The following is a 26,569-nucleotide window of genomic DNA, read 5'->3' on the forward strand; positions in this document are numbered from 1 at the left end:
CCCATAAGCTTGGAAGAATTAAATGTTTATTGGTAAATGTTGGAAAACATTAATTTCACTGTATACCCAGACAAAAAATAATTTGCATCAATAATAGAAATGTACAGATAGGTAAAGAAAGAAAAATGCTGCTAGGGAATTATTGGATTATTGATTAAACATATTTACTTTGTATATTTTGATGTCTGATATTGACAATAAAGTTATAACTTTATAAGGCTCTAATGTTTGGAATCTCAATGTCTACTGTTATTCAATAATTATTGTCTGACCCACATAACTTCCTGCAACTGTGAAAATTTCACAGAATCATAGAATATCAGGGTTGGAAGGGACCTCAGGAGGTCATCTAGTCCAACCCCCTGCTCAAAGCAGGCCCAATCCCCAGACAGATTTTTGCCCCAGAGCCCTGAATGGCCCCCTCAAGGATTGAGCTCTCAACCTTGGGGTTATTAGCAGGCCCATGCTCAAACCACTGAGCTATAAATAGATTAAAAATAGAAAAAAATCCTTAAATATAATCAATATCTGTTGAAATTATATATAAAAAAGGATTTTGCCAAGCTTACCCATAGTCAGTGACAAGAAGCAGCTGAAAAGATTAATGAGATTATACTACTAAAATGTAATACAGTCTAGAAAGCAGCTTAATTACACTGCAAAGTACTATGCAAAACATTAAAACTGTGCTCTCTCTCTTTTTTAAAGGCTGTAATGCATTAAATGCTAGGTATATTTAATTACCCAATAAACACTCCCTAGTTGCAAAATACTATTAACACAGCAAAATCATTTCTTTTCAAGGATAGTTCAAATAAAGGAGTGTAACATGATGCAGGTTAAACAGAAGAATCTGTTTTCCTGTTCAATGTTGTTCTTAGCCAACAGGAAAAATATCTATTCAATTATTAAGACTTGTCTGATTCTATCTTTAGAAAGAAGAAATTCTTCTTAAATTAATTACTGAAAGAAACAAAAAGTAAATTAAAGGGACTGTATCAGATTAAATGTTAGGGCCAAAATTTAGATAGTAATAAAGCTATATATTTGCTATTTGTATTACTGTAGCACCTCCAACTAAGATTGGGGCTCAACTGTGGTAGGTACTGTACAAACACAAAGTAAGAGACACAGACCATGCCTTGTAGAGAATACAAGCGAAATACAGGAGGCAGAAAGAGTGGAGAGAGGAAATACTATCATACCTATTTTATGGCTGTGAAACCAAGGCACAGAGATAATTACCCCTATTTTGCAGATGGAGAACTGAAGCACAAACAGAGATTAAGTGGAGGATTTAAAAATCTTAATATTAATGTTTTTTATCTTTTTAAAAACAGTGAAAAGATTGTTTAACTGTCAAGTCCAAAATCTTATTAAACACTTCTTTTCCAGTAGGTATGATTGTAACTGTAATGATGAGGTGTACAAATATGAAGTAAAAGGTACAGTCAACACAAATCGCTTATAACTTTACAAATTATGCTCATATACGTGTGACTGTCTTTAAAATCTTAAAGCTATAGTTCTTGAAATAATCCAAGAATTTACCTCTGTATACAATGGGATTGAAGAAAATGCCGAAATTGCTGATTATCAAGGGTTAGAAGATCAGGAATGCAGACTCATATGTTTGAGAACATTTTCCTGCTTCCCTGTTATTGAATAATTTGGCTCTAGATGGATACTTTTCACAGATGTCTTGATTGAATAATGACAAATGTTGGATCCTCTCCAAGTAACACGATTTATATACTATATAAAGCAGATAATAGTAACAGATCTCTCGTGATAAAATAGCTTAACTATAGAGTTTAATGATGATCAGGATGATACAGCAATTCTCATATTCAATCCATATGATTCTGCGTTTAGCAATCTAAACAAACTGTTTTTGTAGTTGTAGGCTAACCTCATTTGTGCATGAGGTGGAATCTCTGGACAACACAACTGCATCTTCAAATATATGTAGCAAGAGAAGAGAGCATAAGTCCACTAATTGGTGTTCTTGCTCTGTATTCTCATATCATATATAGGCCAGATCCTGAAAAATACTGAGCATCCACAACTCCTAAAGACTTTAAATGAGAACTGAGGGCATTCCGTATTTTGCAGGCTCAGGTCCTATGTTTGACCAGAGAGAGATCTGAGCCAAGACATGTTGGTAGTTTTTGTCATTTTACCAAACATATTTCATAATTCTCTCTTCATTAATATTATTTGTATTTCAGTTTTTATTGCATCTGCATACAGTGCCAAGCATAATGGGGGCGGGAACACTTAACTGAGGCCTCTAGACACACTAACTGTGTCTAGAGGCCTCAGTTAGTGTTCCCGCCCCCATTATGCTTGGCACTGTATGCAGATGCAATAAAAACTCCAAACAGTTGGAAGATCAGATTGTGGCAATTATAGTAATTTCTGTGCAAACAAAGAGAAAAATGAATTTTGGTTGATGGTTTACAGGCAAGAAAAAATGTCCACATAAACAAATATTCCAATATCTATTACCTGTAAACCATCAACTAAAATTAATATTTCTCCTCAAGAATACTTTTCTCTGGCAGTAAGTATTACAATGCTGTACGTGGCTCTGAAAAATAAGCTACGTACAGTAGCACCTCAGAGTTGTGAACACCAGAGTTACCGACTGACCTGTCAACCACACACCTCATTTGGAACCAGAAGTACGTAATCAGGCAGCAGGCAGAGACCCCCCCCCCCCCCAAAAAAAAAAAAAAAAAAAAACACCGAATACAGCACGGTACTGTGTTGAATGTAAACTACTAAAAATATAAAGAGAGTTTAACAAAAAGATTTGACAAGGCAAGGAAACTGTTTCTGGGCTTGTTTCATTTAAATTAAGATGGTTAAAAGCAGCATTTTTTTTCTGCATAGCAAAGTTTCAAAACTGTGTTAAGTCAATGTTCAGTTGTAAACTTTTGAAAGAACAACCATAACGTTTTGTTCAGAGTTAAGAACATTTCAGAGTTATGAACAACCTCCATTCCTGAGTTGTTCTTAACGCTTGAGGATCTATTGTAGTAGCTCTGCTGAGTCAAACAACTACAGCATGAAGATCTTTGCTTCTGAACGTTGCTTCATAAAATGCAATGCCCAAGGTAACAGTCCATCGTGGCCAACTTTAAAAGGGAATATATTCCCATTTTCTCACATATATCTTGGCATTTCTATCAACAAATCATTAATATGATTGCTGCTGACTTCTGAATTCTGGTATGTACATCCCTTACCCTACTGATGGCAACTCTAGCAGGGTTGTACGGTTTGGCCAACTTAGGGGTTCAGATATTAGGGTACGCAGCTGATGAAAGTCTTAAGCAAGGTTTTATCTCAAGTCCCTTAAAGGAGTTAACTCACATCAGTATGTCCCTAGTTGTCCAGGGGATGCTACAATAGTAGTACTATGAATCCACAACCCTTCATGCTGCTTGGCACATAGGGGTCCTCTTAGCCCAAACTCATCACAGAGATGAGTAAAAACCCTTCTTTTAAAAGGTCTGTTTCCTTCCCCAGGCCCAGCTGTCAGCTTTTCCCTCCATGACAGCCTGTACAAGTCCTTCTGGGTGTGGCAGGTCCTTTTTCCTCTCACCCAAAGAAACGTAACCTTTTCCTCACCCATCACATCATCACCACAGAAAAACTACAATGTGACCATATATATAAATCATGAAAGCAGAAAGTGCAGAGTGATCAATCTATAAGACTCAGGTTACTGTAGGAATTATATGGGTGAAGGGGAATGACAGGCATGAGGACATTACTAAACCCAACTCCCTGGGGTGGGAAAGTTGTGTGTTTGGGGGTTATGGTGACTGACTGAGGAGAGGACTGGTCTTGATCTGTGGGCTATAAAGTGCCTAGGAGGTGCATCGTTTTTAAGATGCTTCTTGCAAACTTATCTAGTTATTATGATGTAATTTCCTTTGAAATTATTTACCCAACCTTATTTTTTCTGCAGGAGTAATAAAAAGCATTTTATGCAAATACCTTTCCATAGCTCTGAGGCTATGTGCGGGGCCATAGGTGCAACCATAATACAAAGAGTAGCCAAAGCATCTTCAAATTCTGCACTGTGAAGAATGAGAGGTTGAGAGGCTTGCTATGGAAAAGGGGAAGAAAAAGAAACAGGAATTATAAGTATAAATATTCCTATAAAAAGGCAGTTTGTAATGGAGAGAATGAAATAATAAAAACATAAATCAATGCCTAAATCCAGAAAAAGTCCCATTTTACAATGAATCAGAAGCTTAAAAAAGGCATGGAGGATGAAAATGGAAACCATTCCAAATTCTTGCTCCCAAAGTGCACCACTGGAAAGAGCTGCGCACAGAAGACTCTTACACAGAGCTCAGGCACCAGCACTCTTATAAAATGGCTACAAACTTGGACTCCAAAAAAGGATCAGTGTGACTGGACCTCTGGGGGCGTAGGGGGTCTGCTCATATGGAAGCCTTTGTATGATTGGGGCCTTGAAGAGAATTCTGGGTACTGGAATGTGTTTTCCCACACACCTCCAGAAGTGCAGTGCCCAGTAAGTTCACAATTCATTTAAAAAAACCATGTCAGAATATTAAGCCAGACCAGGAATGTAACCATGGCATGTGTTTTACTGAGATAGGGGTTATTAGAATAGGATCCTGGCCTGGTCTAGAAAAAGCTGGTATAGAGTTAAAGAGACCTAAAAAAAATGTGGGAATGAAAAACGTAGGAAAATCTTTTGTGGTTCAAGTCTTTGTTATTTTTGTAGTGGTTCTTTATAAGTTCTTGTGAAAGGTGCCGGACCGACAGCATATGAAACTGAATTCCCCTGTTTATCATTTATCTCTAGAAAAGGTAGAACTTAGGTGGAAGCAATGCAAGCTTTCCCCTATTCTGCCCTGCCAGCATGCTTCCACTCTGAGCTGGAGGAACCATCTCCAATGATGAGGATGGTTCAGTTTCTATGTATATTCAATTCTTCATCTTTGTCTAGGGCTTGACTAAGTTTAGTACTTGGTTTTTCGTCAAATTTTAATCTTCACACATCTCCACACTTCCTGGTTTCAGCTGGGATTGAAAGAGGAAGTACTGAAATGTTACAAGGAAACTTGTGCTTGAAAGATACCCACCCTTATTTCTTGACCACAGAATTTAGAGTGGTGTTCAAGTATTCGGATGTTTGTCTGAAGTGATATGAATCTCTGATCTGGAGAAAAAACCTCACATTTTCATTCCCATGAACTATGTAATCTCTAGGATTTTTGCTATTTCAATACAGTATTTGCATATGTCTTAGGGGGACTTGTGTTAAGTGTTGTAATTTAACCAACAACTGGCTTAGAATCACAAGTTAAAGTCTAATTACAATTAATTGCAATCAAAGATGAAAAATATCAATGTTTAATTTGACCTCTAATTTTGGTCACTGTAAAATTAAACAGAATTATTTCCTCAATCAAGTATAGCACAATAATAAAGGCAACAGTTATTATATTTGACCTATTACCACTTGGCTAATCTGCAGTATGATGGTTCAAATTAAGAGGGCCAAATTAAAGTTATTTTATTAAAAAAAAAAAAAAAGATTTTCCAGGCTTTCTTAATGTCAAAAAGCTCTAGTGCTGAAAGTGATCTCAGAGGAATGCAAGGGATTTGTGATTTTGCCCATCAGTAGTAACAATATTTCTTTTTTATTTATTGGAATGATTATTGTAACTAATTTCTTTAAAAAGACTAACTTCTAATTTAAAACAAAACTGAATGAAGAACTCAAAGGGGCTTCCCTTGAAATTATTGGACACAGATGTAAACAACAAAACAATCAGGTGGTTTAGATCCTTTCTATATATGTATGTATGTTTCTCTGCATAGGTCCACAAATGGAATGGAAGATATTCAAATTAAATAACCCACTTTAGTTAAAAAGTTTTAATGTTAGTCAGATTCCTCTTTAAGCTATTCATAGCAATATATAATACACCTGATAGTAGTGTGCACTTCATTTGAATTGATGTACCATGCAAGTTTATGGGGCCATAAAAGCAATAGTTGTAGTAATGGTAGTAATTATTTATAATATGATATAAGATAGACAAAGGCTATGCTCCTATTTTGGCTGTAGAGTTGTATGTCCAGAGATTGAAAAAGAGGTTATTGCATAAGCTCTTTTAGATGTCATACTTACTGAGAGTAAGTTAGTGAGGCCCATCAGTCGAGAGATTGCAGCATTAAACAAGTAATCTTTTGTGAAGTAACTTGTTACCTAGTTATACAAAAAATGTTCACTTTCATTAGTTACTTACAATTTCCATATACTGAGCATTTTGCTTTTTAGAAAAAAAACAACATTAACAATCAGCTACAAATTGCAATGTGCATACACATAGAATCATAGAACTGGAAGGGACCTCAAGAGGTCATCTAGTCCAGTCCCCTGCACTTGTGACAGGACTAAGTATTACCTTTCTCTCAAAATAATATCACACACTTTTCTCTCAAAACAATATCACACACACACCCCATATGCAATCTGCGGAGGTGATATTCCTGTGATAAATTAAATTATGAAAAAACATGCTTATCCAGACCTCACTCTCCCCAGGCTTACGCAGAGAAAGTTTCCCAGTTAAAATAGTTTATGATGGAATAATCTGAAGACACACTTTTTGACCTGCTAACACAAGAAGTCAGGCACTCTGCTGGTGCATGATATAACAACACTAGTAATCTATCTAGTCATTTTCAAAATAGTTAAGAGTTTCTTTTAACCTCAGAGACCACAAGGTTCTTCTGCTCCCAGATCTTTTTGGCTTCAGCCTTCTCCTTCTCGTTCAACAGCTGAGGATTGGGCACAGTGCTGGAAGTCCTGGCTTCTATAAATTTGGTTGCTAGGGTCCAAAGGCGTGACTGCCATCTTCGTACACCAGGGACAGCATCAGCTGAGTTTAATGACAGATTTCAGAAAGAGGGAGACTTGAGTTGTAATGAATGAAGCCAACACATCAAAAAGAAACAGAAAAAAAATTGTACCACAGATTTCCATACCATTGAACGTTGAAGGGGAAATTACATGTTGCAAGAAAAACCTCAGTGTAATTGAAAATACATTTAAAAAATTGTTAGGTTGCTTTAATGAAGACAAATGAACACTACTGAAAATCAAGAATATTTTCTAAGTAGCAGTTCAATGTATTATCCTAACTGTATAATACAATCCACTATCAAGCTAATGTAAGAATAACCTCAGTTGACCTGCCAATTACTCAGGAAAACAGGCTTTTTTTATATGCTTTTATTTGCAAGAAAGATGGGACAAACTCCTGAATGGAGATGTTTCTTTTAAACTTTCTTCTATAGTGATGACAGAAATTACACATAGATACTGACATATCAATATATAGCGTCTGCCACGGTAATGAAAGACAAAGGGCCAGATTACTTGGGATCATCTATTTAGCACCCAGCTCAGTTTGGGGAGCAGGGACTGCAAAGGGTGGCTATAAGCCACTTTTATGTCCTCCCTAATCCTTGGGGTCACCAGTCCAGACTCTTTAAGTTGTCCCAGCCTCTGAGGCTGCTCCTCTAGCTGGGGACAGTTTGAGTACAACAGTGCTCAGGCCACACGTCTATACTTGAGAGCAGTGGAGGGGAGGAGCGAAGTGGTGAGGGATGAGTGGGTGGCATAAGAGCTGCTACACCACCTGGGAATTCCCCATCCTGAGATGATCCCCAAATGTCTGGTTACAATAGATTTAAGGCTGTTTTACATCACTGGAAAAGTGTAAAGCAGCTTTAATGAGGCCAAGTAGCTGACCCAGTGTTATTACATAATATTGCAAAGTTTCTTGCCAAAAATAAGCCAATGCTATGTTTACCAGTGTGGCTCCTTCACGATGAATGTACATTATTTTGTTACTGTAAGGAGAAGACAGGCCTTAGACAGTGTTTACAGAAGGCTTATTACACTGTTTTCATTATCTTTCCTTCCCATTTTCTTTTTGAAAATTTGTTAACTATTTCTTTACTGTTTTTCCAATATTCCCTTAACAAGAGGTGACTCTCAAAAAATATCTTTCTTTAAACTACTCTGTATTTGACAAGAAACTTGTCTGAATGGCAAAATGCTTTTCTCCTAGCATTGTATAAGATATCTGTGCTTGTACGTATGAAAGAATGTGTGTATAATATAACCATCAAACTGTAATAATACTTTGCAAAATAACACCTTTTATTCAAGGACTGCATAGCACTTACAAAAAGGGGATAAAGTTTCATTATTCTCATTTTCAAGAAGGGGAAACAACAGCAAAAAGGCTGTGTAACACTGGATGACTCACTTAGAGCCTGATTTCAATAAGATTACTCACAGAGTAAGGCACTACTAAATGTTAGCAAGGGCAGGAGACTCCACGAGAGGCGGGAATAGAACCTACTGACTCTCAGTCTTGTGCTTTCAGGAAAGGATTGTGATAGGAATCTAACACAAAAAATGTTATCAACTCTACCCCCAAAAGTTTGTTGTTAGAAATGTGGTAGTTTGGTACATAGCGAATAAAAAAAGGTAGTGATACACACTAGCCTGAACTGTAGTTGGTATAGGCTGCACTATAAGATGCTGATCAAACAAAGAACGAAGAGGTAGAACAAATCATTTAAAAACATTTATTTTTTAAAACAATGTAGTTAGATGTTTTATTGAAATTCTGTGTGACAAGAAATGCATGCATTTTCCTGTGCACACCAAATATTATGAAGGCAGACAGAAAACAGAAATTAAAATTAAGATGGCATTGGGGCTGCACATTCATTTAGAAAAGGCAGAGCCCCATAAGCAAGTCACATTTAAGGGGTGAAACTAGACAGACACTTGTACATGTTTTGTGTGTTTGTAGGATCCATTATTTACCCTAGTTTCATCAATTATGTAACTCAACAGCATACAATCTAAGTGTCTTTATCAGCATCTTTCAAATGGTATTCAGAGCCCATTTAACAAGCTGTGTTGCATAAATGTCTACAATAAATTAAAGCAGCTTAAAGCTCCAAATGGATTCTCCCATCATGAAAACAAGAGAGACTGTATTAAAAAGGAGGAGGTGATCTAATCTTAAAATAGCTGCTTTCTAAGTCATTGGTAAGGAGAGAGATTCAGAGACTGGGGTAAGAAATTATTACCAAAGGAGCTATTTTTTACACACACCTGATCTTAGCTTTTAAGAGGTTTGTAAGGGAAGAAGGGAGAGAGGTGCTTCCTAAACAAGTCTGTAGCCTAATTAACACTGTCTTGCAAAATTAGCTTCTTAAAGATAATTTTCTCAATTTACAAAGTGGACATGTAGTCCAGTTCTGTGGTATCACTATTTTCATAAACTACAAAGATCATAGTTCAAATAAGCTAAAACAGAAGGAAAAGACTTATAAAAGGTTGCTTAGTTTTTTTCTCTCTGCTTCCATTTCCCTCAGTGTACAGGATGTCTTCATAATAATGGAACATTTCTGCAGGCTTTTTTCTGCCTAAGACTAATATTCTAGTGTGCAGCGAAGATGCCATATTGCAGATCCTTGCTTTCAACAGCCTTACAGAGATGTATGTATGCAGTGGTGTTGCAGCTGTGTCTGTCAGAGGATATTAGAGACACATCATCCTTAATATTGCTTCAGATCCTATGCAGTAGCCTCATGTTGGAACACCCTTTATAGAAAAGATTGTTCAGTTCTGTAGAAACCTTCCCAATGTAAAACATTCTTTTCAATATGAAGCCTGGAACAGAATGACCTAATCTAATTTTTGATTATATGCGAAAGTCTGAAGAACCCATTGTCAGAAATTAATGACTCCTAGAAAGGTCAATCAGATGGTCATATTTACCTGCTCCCATAACAGAAGAACAATTAGTGAAACTGAAGGCAACATATGTAAAGATGATTAAAAGGAATACTTTTTCAAAACATGACAAATAAGGTGCCACAGGACTCTGTCACTTTTTACAGATCCAGACAAACACGGCTACCCCTCTGATACTTTTCAAAAAATGGCATCATTAACTTGTGGAACTCACTGCTACCAAATATTGAAGCCAATAGCTTACCGGAATTCAGAAAAGGATTAGACATTTCTATAGATATTGAGAACATCTATAATTATATGAGGTAGGATAATATTTTTGAGAAGTAATATAAACCCTCATGCTTTAGGAATTAAGCCAACCACTAACCAAGGGAAGACTGCAATGTCCTCTGAAGCATCTGGTACTGGTCACTCTCAGAGAGAGGAATGTGACCCAGCATATGAGATCAGAGGTCCACTTTTGTTCCTATTATTAATGTTAAATACATACATAACTAACAAAAGTATCTTTGATCCCAACAAAGGTCCCGTTTTAGAAAGACAGCCAGTGTAATCTTCTCATTACATCAGCTGTTCACATTCAATTCTCCAAATCACAAACAACAAACTGTATTTCAAACAGAAATAAACCAAGAGGAGGAAAGAATCAAAACAACTTGACTTACTTTTTGCATCCCACAAGATGTCTTGTTCTGGAGGCGCGGCAAACAGTATGTACAGTCGCATAGTGTCTATGCCATACTGCTCTACTAATTCCTCAGGATCTATCCCATTATGCTTGGATTTACTCATTTTTTCCCATGTAACCTGAAGTTTCTCTTTGGTTTTTATGTGAACTGGTTCAGTCCCTAAATATATAGAACATATACAATAATAACTAATTTGGTTCTACAAACATCTGGAGCAGCAAAACTTAATACTAGGTTATTTCTAATCCCTTCTCTGATGGCCTCATATAATTGAAAGAGAAAAAAACAATTATGAGAATAAGACAAAAAACTTTTTTACTTTCATATCTTTACTGAAGTAATATTATAATGTTTCCATCACGCAGGGGAGAAAATGTCTTTCTTCCGTTTTATAAAGCTAAATCCAGTGCTCGTGCAAGCTAAATCTATTGCATTAGGATTTTTGCATTAGTGTAGCTATCTCAATGCAAACCTCCTGCGTAGATGTGCTGTACTGGTGTGTACTTCCACTGGAGCAAATTTACCTTGATTCCATCTTTGGATGTTTATAGACAGCAAGTTTGCAGGTTTCAGCTAGAGTAAATCACATCAGTGCAAGCACCGCTTTACAATGTATCCATCTACATGGGGAGTTTGCACTGGTGTAGAGCTACACCAGTGCAGATTTCCTTACTGCACACAAACTCTGCCTTTTATACAAGGTACAAGTATAGCACAGGCAGTAGCAAACATATGTTTTCTTAAACTGCTCTGCAAGGATCGCATGTAAGCATTGGAGAGAAGTTCATTCTATGCCCATTCTATCTAGATCTTATCTGTTCAGATTGCCAACAATGGTGTTGACTGTGCTAATGGTTTTGTAATGTGGACATCAGTCTACTAGGAATGGAATTGAGACCACCAACTCCTTTCACATGGGCTAGTGAATGGCCTCCATAAGATACTCACTTTTAGTCATTTTTGGACATAGAACAGGCTTAAGTAAAAACAAATATAGCAGAAATATTGTGTTTGGTAATGGTTACAGGCAATTGGAGTAGTATTTTCTCTGTATGTGGATTCAGCATTAAGCATACGAGTCCAGAACACACACAAAAGTCAATCTCCGGTTTAATGATTACAAGAATTCACTCCTCACTGATGAATTTTCCATGCACTATGACTTGTACATCCTTTTTCACTGAACTAGCCCTTGACTTTTCTGGATGCACCTGTGCTGGTCATCCCATACGGTCTCTTACCAGTGAGATCAATTTCCTCTCTCTTCAGATATTGGCTTGTTGTTGTTAGTTTATATGTCTGACTCTTGATAAGACCTTGAACCAAGAGTTTATAAAAAGGCTCCCTGAGGATGAAAGGAAAAGGAAACCCGTCTGTTGAAAATAGCTGTCAAAAGCACATTTTACAGTAAGCTTTAGAGGCTGAACTCAATTAGACAATTATTTAATGAAAGAAGAATGTCACACTGACAACTGAAATAGCTGTCACCTGCAAAAATCAAAGGATATTTTAAAGAGAAAATTTAATGGGGGAGAAAAATATTTATGAAAAAAGCAATCTGACCAGTCACTTTCTGCATCCGTCTTTCTGTCACTCAAATATTCATGTTTGAACAAATGTCTTTTCTTTTACAAACCTAGGTCCTCCTTCTGAGTGTTCCCACAGCACAGGAACACTGGAGTTGCAATAGTGGATCAGAGTCCAGTGTCCTATTTCTGGCAGTCACCAGCACCAGTCAACTCAGAGGAAGGTACAAGAATCCCACAGTAGGCAGATGTGGGATAAGGGTAAACTGTCTACATGTTAGTTACATAACCCCTACTATTAACCTTGGTTTTGACAACTACCTAATTTAACAGAGGAACACTTGGAGTGTCTTTATGAGCACCTTCCAAATGGTACTTCATAACCTACCTGACAAACTCAATTGCTTAAATTGCCTACAATAAATTAAAGGCACTTAAAGATGCAAAAACTGCAACTGGATCATAAGAACAAGAGAACATCTTAAAAAAGAAGTGATCCAATCCTAAAATAATTGTTTTCCAAGGTAATCATAAGATGAGAGTTCATAAATTGAGTCTTTGCTCCTTATTTCAGGAGAGCAAGCCCTCCCAAAACATTAATTAAAACAGTTAAAAAAATGACAAAAAGGTGAAAAATAAAACAATTAATTTTCTCCCCCAATACATATGCCTTTCTCTTGAATTTAAATAACTACCATATTTTACCAAATATGGGAACGTTAACTAAATAATCAGAGCATCAAAAACTGGGTAAATGTCCCAACTGGAGGTAATTTTTCAGGGAACGCTTGTCTTTTCATGACACAGCGTTAGTTCAGGTCAGATGCCATGTTGATAAAAGTTAAATGTAGGAATGTGCATTTCCAATTTCTGTTTACAGGGAGAGAGGTTCAAAGATGCAGTACAAAATACTTTACCATATACGGGGAAAAAGAAAAAAAGGAAACATATTTGATTCAAGTGGGAGAGTACAGAAGGATGGAGACATGCCCAAAATCAGAAATGCTCAGCCTGTGAAAAGATCTGGGGGAGAAGGCAATGCTTAGAAACAAATAGCAAATCAGTACTGAATTTCTTCTGTTGCTCAAAAGGGTTTCACCCTAGGAACAATGTTGGGATGACTCCATCTGCTGGTTAAAGGAAATACAATTTAAAATTGCTATCAGGTAAAAATAGTTGCTTTGATTTTTTAAAAAAACATTTCCAAAGGATTTAGGCAGAATACTACATTATCAGGATCTATTTTATACATTTAGCCCCAATCCTAAGACTTATGCAAGTGCTTAACTCTCCACAATTAATAGTTACATTTAAATTAATGAGACTACTCACGGTGCATAAAGTTAAGCATGGTCAAATTAATGGCTCTACTCACAGTGCATAAAGTTAAACGTGTGTAATTCTCTGCAGGATGAGGGCCTAAGGCAAAATTTTACTACTTGTGCCCTGAGCCAGTAAATATTCACAAGACATATGTACACAAACAACAAATGCAATACAGACTGTAAGAAACTGATCATTTAGCTAAACTTGACGAGGAAGAAAATTCAGGCTCAGAGAATGAAATGAAAAATATACCATTGAAAATAATATTGGGACGTCTGCTTCTTCTAGCTCTATAAAATTTCATTCATGCCTGTGGATGCCAGATGCAGTCTGAGACTGATGCTTGAATTATTTTTCATAAAAAATCAAATAATACTTACTTGTGTTTGGTCATCTTTTGATCATAGCAAAAATGGCTCAAGAATCTAGCATAGTATAAATGCATAACTGCATGTTCCTTTCCCCCAATGTACAAATCCACAGGCATCCAGTAGTCGGCCAAGGCTTTATTAAAAGGCCTAAAACACAAAGTAACAGAAAGCATACATTAAATATAAAGCAAAAGGAAAAAACAGCTTTACTGGGACACCTCCAATAAGACTTGTCTGGAAATAGATGTTCACAGTGAGCTGCATGTGCATCTTAAACTACATTCTATTAATTTTGCTAATGACTTAATTCCTTATTTTTAAAAAGCAATGTTTGACTTGGTTAAATTACAAAAATCTGTGTGAGAATTTTTAAAAGCTATGGAGAAAGATCCACTGGAATATAATTTACATATAATATCTTAGATGTATAACTATCAGTTCACATGTACCACCTAAAAACTAAAAAAATGCTATGGAAATATTTGCCCGATTTCTATGGAACTTTTATAACTGGGTTGTGGTTATCTGTTCTAGCTTTTTGTGGTTACAAATTGATATTTTGTGGGGGAAAAATATATAAAATGTATATATATGGCTATATATTATTCTCCAAAATATACAACAATAAACCAATTTTAAAAATATTGGAATGATTTCATTTATTTATTTAAAATTGAAGGTTTGTGTTGCCACCATTAGAGGGCAGCATGACATTTATTATAGTGTTTAAAAAGCATATTCGGAATATTCATTTGGGGCATCGTAAACAAACTTTAAAGATACTGTTTTGGTTTACACCACTTCAAGTAACTATGTCTCTTCAAGGCATGTTTTATAGCCCCACTCTTTAGCAAATGTACCTATTGGACTACCTCAGCTTGTATCAGAACTGTGATTTTATTTTGTTATACATTAGTTATGCTTCCTTAATTAGAGATGAGCCTGGAATAAAACCCTTGATCAGGAATTCACATGTCCATAATGTAGAGGGAGGGATAGCTCAGTGGTTTGAGCATTGGCCTGCTAAACCCAGGGTTTGAGTTCAATCCTTGAGGGGGCCACTTAGGGATCTGGGGCAAAATCAGTACTTGGTTCTGCTAATGAAGGCAGGGGGCTGGACCCAATGACCTTTCAGGGTCCCTTCCAGTTCTAAGAGATATAATAGATTATGGAGATATACCTATCTATAACTAGTCACAAATCCAAATCTCAACACTGTTGTACATAAAGTTTCAAAATGCAGATCTGAGCTTTTCTTAAGTTCATTGTGTCCAGATTTGGTGTTTAGAGTTTGACCCATAAAAATAAGGGCTTGTCTATATGTTGTTTAACTAAGGCCTTATCTAAACTACAAATGTGTTGGGTGTACAGTTATATCAGCATAGCCCCCTTGTGTAGATGCAGCAGATGCCAACAGAAGGAGGTTTTCCGTTGGCATAGTAACACCACCTCCTGGAATGATACTAGCTCTGCTGACAGAAACACTCTATTGTTGGCACAGCTGCATCTACACTGGGGTTTTTGTCACATCATAGCTACATTGGCTAGGGTGGTATTTTTTTTCACACCTCTGACTGACACAGCTATGCTGATAAAACTTTGTATAGCATAGACCTGATCTAAAGGTATGATTTTAACTGATTTAGTTAAACCTGTGCAAAATGCTATGTGGGCACTCTTATTTCAGTAGAAATCAAGCTTATTTCGATGTAATTCACATCCATTAAGAACATGTTTAAGCTGATGAGAAATGAGTGTGTCTACACAGGGGTTTGCACTGGTTTAACTAAACCAGTAAAAGTTCATGTGTAGTTTGAGCAATGAATCCTGTTCAGAATGTTGTTTTGGGTCCAGTTCTATTTAAAATATGTTATTTCTATAATTTAATTAATTTATTCCAAAGACGTTACTTAATGGTATATCAATACACACCCAGACTGTGCTCAGGGCACAAGCACCACCTGTAGCAGAAAGACAACTAGGACCAATAAATGAAATCCTCTCCATATCCCCCAAGTCTTTATAACCAAAACTCTTCATCAACTCCTTTTCCTCCCCCACCAAAAGAAGCAAGTGGATGTCTTAATATCTCATGTCAGATAAAAAGCAGCTAACCAAAACAAACATGTAAATAGTTTTAATGATTGAGTTTGTCTTAAAAAAAGACCCACTGACCAGGATCTTTTTTTTTTTTCTTTTTAAATAAAGTAGACAAGAATTTTCAACAAAAATGTCTCTCTCCCCCACCCAATGGAGGTCAGATTCTAAATCAGAAACCTTGGCATGTAAAACAAGACAGATCCCAACAGCCGGGTTTGCCTATCATAGGATCATCACATAGTACAATTCGCTGGACACACTGAAGCCATTCTATCAGACACTTTCCCTATATATCTGTGTGAAGACTTAGTAACCCAAACAGTGATACTTCTTATCTAATTTATGGCTAGCCTTTTGCCTACAGAACGGCTCATAAAATATTCAAGAGACAGTAATCATAGGCTGGCTGTCCAGCAACTGCAGACAGCAATCTAATCTGGACAGTGTATAGAAAATACATTTTGGACTGTTGAGTCAGCCTTTGTTCAGCCTGCTTTAATGCTGCATTTGACACAACCTCCAGGGCACAATCAGCTTTGCTAGTATGATAGAAGATGGAGTAAGTAAACAGATAAATAACTTTGTCTGTCTCTCACACTGCCCTATTTTATGGTCACAAATGCATAGCATATCTAGAGTTTCCTTTTGTAATACTGTATTTAACTGAAATAGTAAGATGGCAACAGGCCACTATGATGATACTTTACTTTAGCTCTGGACCTAAATTAGCACGACTCTGGCTAGCATAGATTGGTGGTTTTCTTAATTTTGGTCTCTGGGGGAAATTGCTTGATTTCTCACTTCTTTCCTTCTCCGTCAGCTCTTGCCAGCTGGATGCGTTGCTATAAATCCCAGAAGCAGCCAGTTAGCTATATTCTTAGATAGTGGCAGAATGTAAGCACACCAGCAACAACAAAGAGAAAATTAAAGGCTTTGTCCACATTACAGAAGTTACACAAGCTGCTTCTGCCTTAGTTGACGGAAAAGCACCTGACATCCACACACATAAGTGACTTGGTCTACTGCTGGAGAAGAAGTAATCAGCTTAAGGAGTAAAAGCTGTGGATCATCAGGTGAGTGTGTAGTCTCAGCCCTTTCATGTCCCATAGGGGAGTTTTAGCCTTATTCCATAGTACAGAACAGTTCCCAAGGCTACTCTAACTTGAGTAGGGCCAATCAGCATGCAGAGAATCAGGAACTCATAAAGGGGTTCCCAGACAACCTCCCATCCTGCTGCACCCAGCAGACAGTAGAACTACCAGAGTATCTGGCTGCTTGTTTTTTCTTTTCTTTCTACTCCTGCTATGTAAAACAGGTCCAGGTTACATGAACACCCATAAGACCAAGAGCCTGCCTGCAAGCTGCCTGGATGCCTTACCTATCAGAGTTATGAGGATCAGTGTATCTCAGGTAATACCAAGATGAATCAACAAATGTATCCATGGTGTCTGTTTCCCTCTTTGCAGGTCCTTTGCACCTGGGGAATAGAAAAATTTTCATCACTCCTAGATGAAAAATAAAAAATCACATGCTGATTTTTTTCACATCTTGAAGTTAATAAAAAAAATGCTATGAAAGCCCAAGAGAAAGGAAAAAGTATTTTGCCATTAAATAGAAGGATACTCAAAAACCAGTACATTCTTCCGGTACTATCATTTATGACTACTTCCAGTAGAAAGAGTAGGGTAGGCTGCATTTCACTGGTTCTGGTTTTATAAAATGGTCTGTTTTTCCTGATTAGTTGGGATTCCACTTATTTGCAGGAAAAACAAATTTAGTTTAATTCCAGTTTTCACTGAGAAGGATCAAATCTTTCCCAGTCATTGTAATATTTTAATTCATGATTACTGCTAGAACTAATCAATATTTGCTAGGTATTATATTGAAGGTAAAGACTAAAACAGATTCAAAATGAGAAGTTAAAAGCTGGAATAGTTTTTCCTTCCCGCATGAATAGAAATAATTTGCTCATGGAAACAAACAGCAGGAGGAAACTTTTTTAAAACTAGGTTTGCATTTATTGCAACTATTCAGTATTTAAGTATGTATCTTCTAAAATAATGATAAATTTATAATACAAATGAAATTTTGCAACCTGCTGCAAACCTATGTGCACTATATATAACACAAAGAACGTCAACTGGCTGTTTAACACCTACAAAATTGTAACTCTAATCTGTTACTGTGCTTGGAAGCTTCAGCTAGCACACCATGAGACTGCCTGCTTGAGAGTGTAAACCATAGAGAGCATATTAAACAAGCTCTTCAACAGCAACGTTGGCTTCCTAGTCACTGCTGGGTGTGGTGAGTCTTTGGTCTATAAAGCCTTTATATGACTTGGGTCCTGACTACCTAAGACACCACCTCTCTCTCTGCATATTTGCTACAGAATTTCCAGTCGTCTGAGGCATGAGAGATGCATGTATTTAGTGGTAAGTATCAGAGGACTTGTCTGAGTGTGATTAGTAGAAAGCCTTTCCTTTCCTTTCTCAGATGACTTAAACCAAGTTTGCTACCCTGAAATGCATGGTGCAAGGCAGGGGGTTGGACTGCTGTGGTGATGTCAGGTTAGCACCCCAGAATTTTTACTTGGTAACTGCTATCTCATGCTCCAGAATCTAAACTTCCATTAAAAAAAGTCTCTAGCCTTTACAACTGTGGAGTTAACCTTCAAAATGTGAACCAAATGTGAGTTAATACAGTCACATCTGCCTGAGTTTGCAAACAGTCTGAAACAGTCATCTCAATAGGATGCTAATTCTGAAACCAATGATAATTCAGTGTCTTAACTGAGCAAAACAAATAAGACAGGAGAGAGGCAATTACATTAATATCTGCATAATTCACCCTGAGTGGTGCCTCATTCTGGCAACATGAGTAGATGAGCTTGGGTTGCTGGCATAGTTTAGGGAAGTACCACTAATTTTCTCTACAGTCTGATCTATGTGCAAGGCCCATCTCTTAACAAGCTTTTACTTGTAGCTGGATAACTGCAGTGGAGGCATCTTGTTTCTAGTTGACTTTTTAGTTTAAAGAATTAATTATATTAAATACTGTACATGTGCTCAGAGACTAGGATAATATGTTTATTACAAAATAAATAAATATTGTATTATATTATAACAGAATTGTCTCAGCCTATCAACTTCTGGGATACTTAACATAGCAGTTATGCAATTCCCTGCATCCTAGCTGGCTATGGCTCAATAACTAGGTAAATTCATGGACAGGTCACCCAATGGTTATTAGCCAAGATGGTCAGGGACACAACCCCATGCTCTGGGTGTCCCTAAACCTCTGGTGTACAGAAGCTGGGACTGGATGACAGGAGATGGATCACTTGGTAAGTTTACCCTGTTCTATTCATTCCTCTGAAGCGTTTGACTATCAGAAGACAGGATACTGGGCTACATAGACCATTGGTCTGACCCAGTTTGACCTTCTTATGTTTTTAACATAGTGACAGCATGCAAGCCACTATACTCCGGCTACTGATAGCCTATAGCTAGCCATGCAGACGACAGACATTTGCCTATTCACTGAATGATTTTTAACTACTGTGAAGTCATTATGCACATCCTTCCACTCATGACTGGTTACAGCTTCAGAACTCCACATCTTATGTCCACAACCACAGTCACCTCAGCTTCCCATCTCTATTCATCCTGTTAATCCACCTAATCCCAGCTATTAAATACTGCATGTAGATGGAGTATATAGTCTAGAGGAGATCAGAACTAGTGTTCCCTCTTCACAACAAAGGCATTTCAACATTTATATCAGTGGGAAGCCTGGAGTGCGGGCAACAAAGATTTCAGTAGGAATCAAGGATTTCAGACTAGAAGATATTGCTGAGAGCATTACTTCAATATTACAATTCATTTAGTCAGACTGCCTTGAAATACCCGTACTCCTTAACAAGTTACTGTGCAGTGTTTAAAAAAGCCTACCTGAAATGACATTTTCTTTGCAGAAATATGCAGATGTATGTCTTTCCTTTACTTAAAACGTATATCATCATCAAGTCAAACACGTTTCCAGTAAGCCACAGAACTGCCCTGTGTAAGCCGCTTAATTACAAATGAGAATCACGCTAATACGCTAACCTTCCAAAGTAACAGATTTACAGTTTCTGTGTTATGAAGAGTGAGAGCCGTAAGGTCACTTTATGTCCCTGGTTCTCCTGCATGGCAGCCTGACAATGCCCTGCTCGCTGGGCCAGCTCTGCTGACAGCAGGGTTTCACTATATGCCTGGAAAGGAAAGGGTTTCTATCAGGGATTCCTCGGGTTCTCTTCCCTCCACCTGCAGAAGGTGAGCACAAACTCCAACGTACCCAACACTCAACCAGTTCTGGAGACATCTTGTTTTCTCTAATGAATTTGTATCTTTCTAAATCTGAACTATATGCTTCTTCTTAAAGAGCTGGGAAACAAACTGTATGATCAAAATCTGAATCATACACCTATTAACTCCTTCAACTTGAATTATTTGCTGCTGTGTAAAATGCAGCAGGCATGTAAATCTTTATAAAAGATTCTACTGCAGTAGCACCATCTTATCTCTGTTGTTGGACTTATTAATTAATTGATCAATATGTTAGTTTCCTTAACAAAAGTAAATAAAACAACTCAATATACACTACAACCTTTGCTTTAACTCTGCTGTTGAAAGAGAAAAAAAATCTTGCAATAGATGAAGTAAGCAGTAGTATAAAGAACTGGAGAAAAAACTATTTTATTTTTCTCATTTTCTTTCCTCTAACTTAAAAACACTGAGCTTTTCCTCCACTAGGTATTTATCAAGAAAAAGAGCTTGTATTAAGAAACAGTAAGAAGAATTATAGCAAGTGGACAGTATATAACATTTGCTCACCTTGGACATGAACAGTTTATCCACTCTGGGACAGTTTCTAGAGGGGAGGCTCCCTTTCCTGTAAAGGTGGTTATATTGGGCAACTCCACAGGTAAGTCCTCATAAGGCACAGGGACTGTGCCACAGGTCTGGCAGTGGATTATGGGAATAGGTGTTCCCCAGTACCGCTGTCGAGATATTAACCAATCTCTTAACTTGTCACTTGTTAGGTTTCCACCTACTCCTTTATTTTTGGCCTGCTGAGTTAGGGCTTTTAAAGCTTCCTGCCTAGTCATGCCTGTGAACTGATAAAAAGAAAGACAGGCATTTGATATATGCTACTATTGACAATGCTGTAGTAGCCCCATTATGTTGTTTTTCATATGCATAGTACACAAAACCAACATTCAAACTCTGATGGGACAGAGGTTCCAAGCATTTTTGAGGTTCCCCATTTTTTCCCCTGGTTTACACCCATCCACCTTCCAGGCTTCCACATGTCAATCACCAACCTTCTGGTCACCCTTGAAAGCCTATCAAGGTCACTCCCTTGATGGGCTGAATGGGTCATTGCTGAGGAAGGGCCTGTTTAGCACTCCTGGCCTCTGTTGGCCAGATATCTGCAGTTAAGGTGGACTCTCCTTACTGCAAGGCATCCGGTATATTAGTACTCCAAGGCAGACATTGCAAGAGTATGGGTGGTAAATCAGACCTTCCCTCACATATTCATTCTGGGTGGTTTTATACTTCACTTCTTCATATATTTTAAACATTCAATATCCCTCCCAAGTTAGACAGACACAAAACCTGTCTCTTATTGAACAACAATCCCCCCTTCCTCAGATTAATATGTGTAGACCCTCAAGAACTCTTCAGTGTTAGTTTAGGGTTACATCCTTACACAGCCATGAAGCTATCAAATGGCCTGTAATAACATTTCCAGTGAATACAACCAAGGGGACTAATATATTAACATTTAACCTGAAAGAAGAACAAATGTGTAAATGAAGAACAGGAAAAAACATCAAGCCATTTTCATGATGGAATTTATTATTCCTTCTCTACTCTAAAATTTAGACTATTATAGCATTTTTCGTCTTTCAGGTATGTTAAATTTTGAAGACTAAGCCTTGAAAACAAAATATTTGGCATTTTCCAGGTAGTGGGTTTTAGTATGCACTATCACTGTACTTTAGAAAGAAACGCAGTACAAGTGCACCAACCTCTCCAGAGTTGACAAGGGTCTCCAAACCATCTGGTAGTGTTTCAATGACTTCAGAGAAAGAGAGACCCAGATTCTGAGCAACAGCAGCATCTTCTGGATTAGTACTAGGAATTCCTAGCCATGGAAGGGGAAAAAAGTCAGTTCCATAATTGGCTAACATGGCTGCTCCTCATCATTTTTTTGAGGAAAATATTTTCATCTATTGGCACTTACTTACTTCTTTCCAACGGCTTTAAAAAGATATTGGCAAGTAAAATTTTGCCAAAATTTCACAAAATTGATAAAAACAAGCTTGTGAAATTTCAGTGACAACCTTTCTAAACAAAACATTCTCTTATAGTGTTTACAACCCAAAAATCATTATTACTGTGCTAACTCAGGAGAACCTGAAAATGATTGGGTCTGAAATTGACTAAAAATAAAACTGAAATTGACTAATCTGTTTTCATTTACCAAATTGAGAGAAATGCAAAAGCTAAGCAAGTAGCATAAATACATAGTAAGTTGTTTTAAAATAACTGATGGTGTTATTAAAGACAAAGGTAAGGTTTTTTTAAAAAAGAAAATGACTTAACTTGACAATGTCCTTCAACACTGCTGCCCCTTCTTTTTAAAATCTCATCCTTTGCTATCAGAAAGTCATCTCCAGTAATTCCAATTCAAAGTAATGTCAACCTTCCATTCAGAATAAAGCTAGAGAAAGCATTTCTTACTATTGCCAGAATAAGCCATTCTGTCAGAATAGTTAAGGCCACCGATGACACCTTTTCCCACTGTGCCTTATTACCTGGGACATTCACACGTTTTGAATACAAGTCTTTTCTAACCCACACAGAATTCTTTTTATTGCTGCAACTTATCAATATCAAAAAGTGATGTATTATTTTAAAATAACCCTTGTTCACAATGTTACCGCCTGACAGCTGCAATCTGTTCAGCAGCTGTTGTGTTTCACCTACAAAGACTGCATTCTGGTCGTTAGCTAAGAAATCCCCATTTTTAGTATACATATTTAAATTAAAATATTAATTATATGTTGTTTGACATACTATATAACATGGTGATATATATCCTTCTATGTTAGTTTGTTTTCATTTTTGGGGGGGGGGGGGGGGGGGTCAATTGTTCTACTTTTTTAAATAAGTCTGAATTACTAGGTTGGCCTCCATCAGCCAGAACAGCAGATATATTGACCAACCCAAATGTCAGGTTAGCTTTTTTCCTTCCTATTTTTGGAAACAACTGTTGATATTATAGATCTAGAGGCTCTCAAAAAATGATCTAAAAAAACCAACCACTTTAGAATTATTGCAATACAAACTTGAATTCAAAAATAACATACACCTTTACTCAGCCACGGAACTGCCCATTATGTTAAATATTTCAACTGTGTCGATATGTGGAAATACATAAGCAGATAACTAATGCAAAACAAAAGAACAAACAAAAAAGAAACCAAAATGTGGAATCACTATGCAACTCCACAGCAGAAGCTCCCTATTGCAATTCTTAAACCCCTATAAAAGCATGGTATATCGGTATCTTACTAAGTCAAAGAACCCCCTGCAATCCACCACAGGTGGTTTTACCATATGCTGTACAAATAGAGGAAAGCAGCTCCCACATTTTAGTCTATTTTTCTTTAGAGAAGATGATGATGCCACTGTCCTATATCAAAACTCAACAATTGGCATCCAGCATTTCCTGGGAAGATCTGGGAGGTATCCAGCATACATAGTACAAAGTACACACCAGTGAACAAAATAAAGGCTTGTCATGAAAAGTAATATTAGGGAAACTCAATTATTTGGCCTCTCCTATTCCAGAAATTGTTTTGATATTCTTTGGCTCCCAAAAATACAATGGCGTATTAGTTATTTACTCCTTGGAGATTAAAGTGGAAGTGCGTGACAAAAATGTTGAACGGAACTGTATTATATCAAATCATCACTACGAGTCAATAAAGAATATGACACATGGAAGTCATATTAATACTGATGGTATACCACACCTAAACTAATAAAGATGCAGTAAAATATCCTATCAATACTCATACAATATTTTAAAATTATTTTTTAATGGAATTTAGTTCTTATCAAAAGTTCCAGATTAACAGCCAGGAGCTTGACTTTCTTTATCTAAAGAAAATTTCAAGATAACCTATTCATTCAAAAATGTATGTTTGAAGCAATTTGTGTGTACAAAGCTACTCAATACATACACAAACAAGTATGTGCTAAAATTCTGAACGTGCCAATTTGGAGACTCTTTGAAAATCTGGACTCCTCCTAATAAAACAGCTAAGTTTGTTTAACATCTTGAAGAAGATGAATACCTTTAAAAAGTTACAAGGCTTTGTAACCCTGGCTGGCTTTGCAAAGGCTGAGCGGGGGACACCGAAAAGGAAGGCATTGATTGACTGAGTGAGAAAGACAGGGAAGATACAGGAGAAAGACAATACATGGAATCTTTAAGATTTTAAAAAACACTTTTTTGGACTAAGCCAAGTTAGGTTTTTTTTTTTTTTTTTTTTTTAAATCTCTAAAAGAAATTGAAAAGATCCAAAACACACTTTGTTTTGTTCCCTTCTGTCTTCCCTCCTCAATGTCTTCCCCCACACCTGTTCATATGCATCTTCCTAATGTGTATTAAGCTTTTACAGCTCTTTAAGACTATCTAAAAAAAAAATTTTGTGAAGGAAAATAAGACAAATAAGATGAAGGTAGAAACAACCTAAAAAAATCTTCACTTTAACAGTTCACATCACTCACCTACATTTTACTGATTCTAAACTGGGCATAATAATACAGTCTATTATATGATTGGGCTAACGAGTTCCAACCCATGCTGTGAAACTCATAATATCACAGCTAGTAGGCTAGTCACATCACTTGATTTATTCAATCCATTTTTTCTAATAACTGTTAATAAAGAATTTCTAAGAAAATTCAGCAGCTTATGAGAACATAATTAACTTAAAAACTGATTAAACAAGAACCCACCAAGAGGAACTCTGTATTTTATTATTGATTTTTTGTTCAATCAGACCTCTGAAGTGGCCCGTTTTCCAGAAAGCTGCACATTTGGGCTAATATTCCACATTCGCCACCCAGCCTGGTCCTGCCCTGTAGGGTAGCATACATAGGCTAATATTCCCCAGGACGTAAAAGCAGCTAAGGTGCAAAGAAAGAAGCAGAAGAGAGTCTAGGAGAAGTAGCAAGGCAAGACAGGGCTGAGTCTCCTGGGGATGGTACATTCAGGTTCCCAGCTTTGAGATCATTGACCATGATCAAACACAATTATTGTACATTCTGTATTATTTTATTGATATCAAAACAAATACAACTAGATAAAGCCAAATTTGGATTGATCGTTTGACTCATTTATTGAAGTAAGGCAATTTTTAAGTTATCTTGTTTGGGGAGTTCTATTGTGTGTAGGCATAGCAAAACTATACTGCTATGAGTTTGATCTTTGGCAAATATTTTTTACGTCAAGCATTGTTCTTGCTGTTCTGTTTTGGTATGTGTGAGAAAGAGACACACTCATATTCACATGTTTTGTATTATAATTCTTAAGAGAAAATGTGGAGGTCTTCAACCTTGGGATCTCACTACAGTCAGCTTTTAATTTTATTAATTTTTTATAATATTTTTCTCTTTCATTACAATATATTACCCTGTCTCTTTGTATTCAGACCTGTAACAAATTCTGTGTAGCTACCTTTCCTTTCCTTTTCCCTTAATTAAGAAGAATATTGCCTCTAAAGGCCCTAAGACAGCCATTATCTTCAAAGGTTTACAGCAGCAGTTCTGGTGCTCCAAAATGGTAACTGAAAAACTTCAATGTTGCTCTTGTATTTTAAATGTCACTTACCTATTTTAGTATCAATATAGTTCTCAAAAGCTGATTTTGCAGAGATGACTATAGGAACCTCCTGTTTGGTAAGTAAGTTAACTGCTGTCACTGACGTAAGACAGTCTGCAAATACATGTAAAGATCACAATAATTAAAATATGACACCAACAGTGCTAAGAATCTCACTTATTAATATGAAAATTTCTGTGCTTTGCATCCTAATTTCTTATGCGGTAACCCACTGAATCAAAGTACTTTCTTTGTTTAAAGGGAGAGACTCAATTTAGAATCTAGTCAATTTCAAAATATGAATTTAAAGCTGTTAAAAGCTTCTGTAAGTCCCACTGCCAAATTTTGTGATCTAAAAAGCTGGCTTTTCTGTTCCCTGATGGCATGTGAAAGATCCCCACAAATAAGAGACACTAACTCTATATACTAGAAACCGAGGAACAGACAATGTGCAAAGAACTAATAAGTGTACAAAGTAAACCAAGTGAACCATTATTGTTCTCCAATTTCTTTCAGGGTTACTCATTTTAGAAATTACTTGAAACAACAGCTGGTTCAACAATTTCAGACCAAAGCATTATTTTGGCTGACAATGCCCCTTTAAAATAGTAAATTCTAGGGCTGTCAATTAATCACAGTTAACTCATGCTATTAACTCAAAAAAAAAATCACGATTAATTGCACTTATAACAATAGAATACCAATTGAAATTTATTAAATATTTTTGAATGTTTTTCTACATTTTCAATATTGATTTCAATT

The 26,569-nt window shown here is 36.7% G+C and overlaps 1 protein-coding gene across 2 annotated transcripts in view; it reads right to left on the reverse strand.

Annotated features, from left to right (window-relative positions):
- Positions 1 to 26,569, reverse strand: part of LARS2 (leucyl-tRNA synthetase 2, mitochondrial) — a 111,285-nt gene that overhangs the window by 18,871 nt on the left and 65,845 nt on the right. For both annotated transcript variants that reach the window (XM_034760969.1, XM_034760970.1), the window contains exons 10-19: positions 25,817 to 25,921; positions 21,939 to 22,054; positions 20,737 to 21,020; positions 17,241 to 17,339; positions 13,772 to 13,909; positions 11,781 to 11,884; positions 10,516 to 10,698; positions 6,772 to 6,941; positions 6,188 to 6,265; positions 4,012 to 4,123 (exon numbers count right to left, since the gene is read on the reverse strand). In XM_034760969.1, the coding sequence (XP_034616860.1) occupies positions 4,012 to 4,123; positions 6,188 to 6,265; positions 6,772 to 6,941; positions 10,516 to 10,698; positions 11,781 to 11,884; positions 13,772 to 13,909; positions 17,241 to 17,339; positions 20,737 to 21,020; positions 21,939 to 22,054; positions 25,817 to 25,921 (1,389 nt within the window). The remainder of the gene's footprint in view (positions 1 to 4,011; positions 4,124 to 6,187; positions 6,266 to 6,771; positions 6,942 to 10,515; positions 10,699 to 11,780; positions 11,885 to 13,771; positions 13,910 to 17,240; positions 17,340 to 20,736; positions 21,021 to 21,938; positions 22,055 to 25,816; positions 25,922 to 26,569) is intronic.

The sequence above is a fragment of the Trachemys scripta genome, chromosome 2 (genome assembly GCF_013100865.1).
Source record: "Trachemys scripta elegans isolate TJP31775 chromosome 2, CAS_Tse_1.0, whole genome shotgun sequence".
In the NCBI taxonomy this organism is placed as follows: domain Eukaryota; kingdom Metazoa; phylum Chordata; order Testudines; family Emydidae; genus Trachemys; species Trachemys scripta.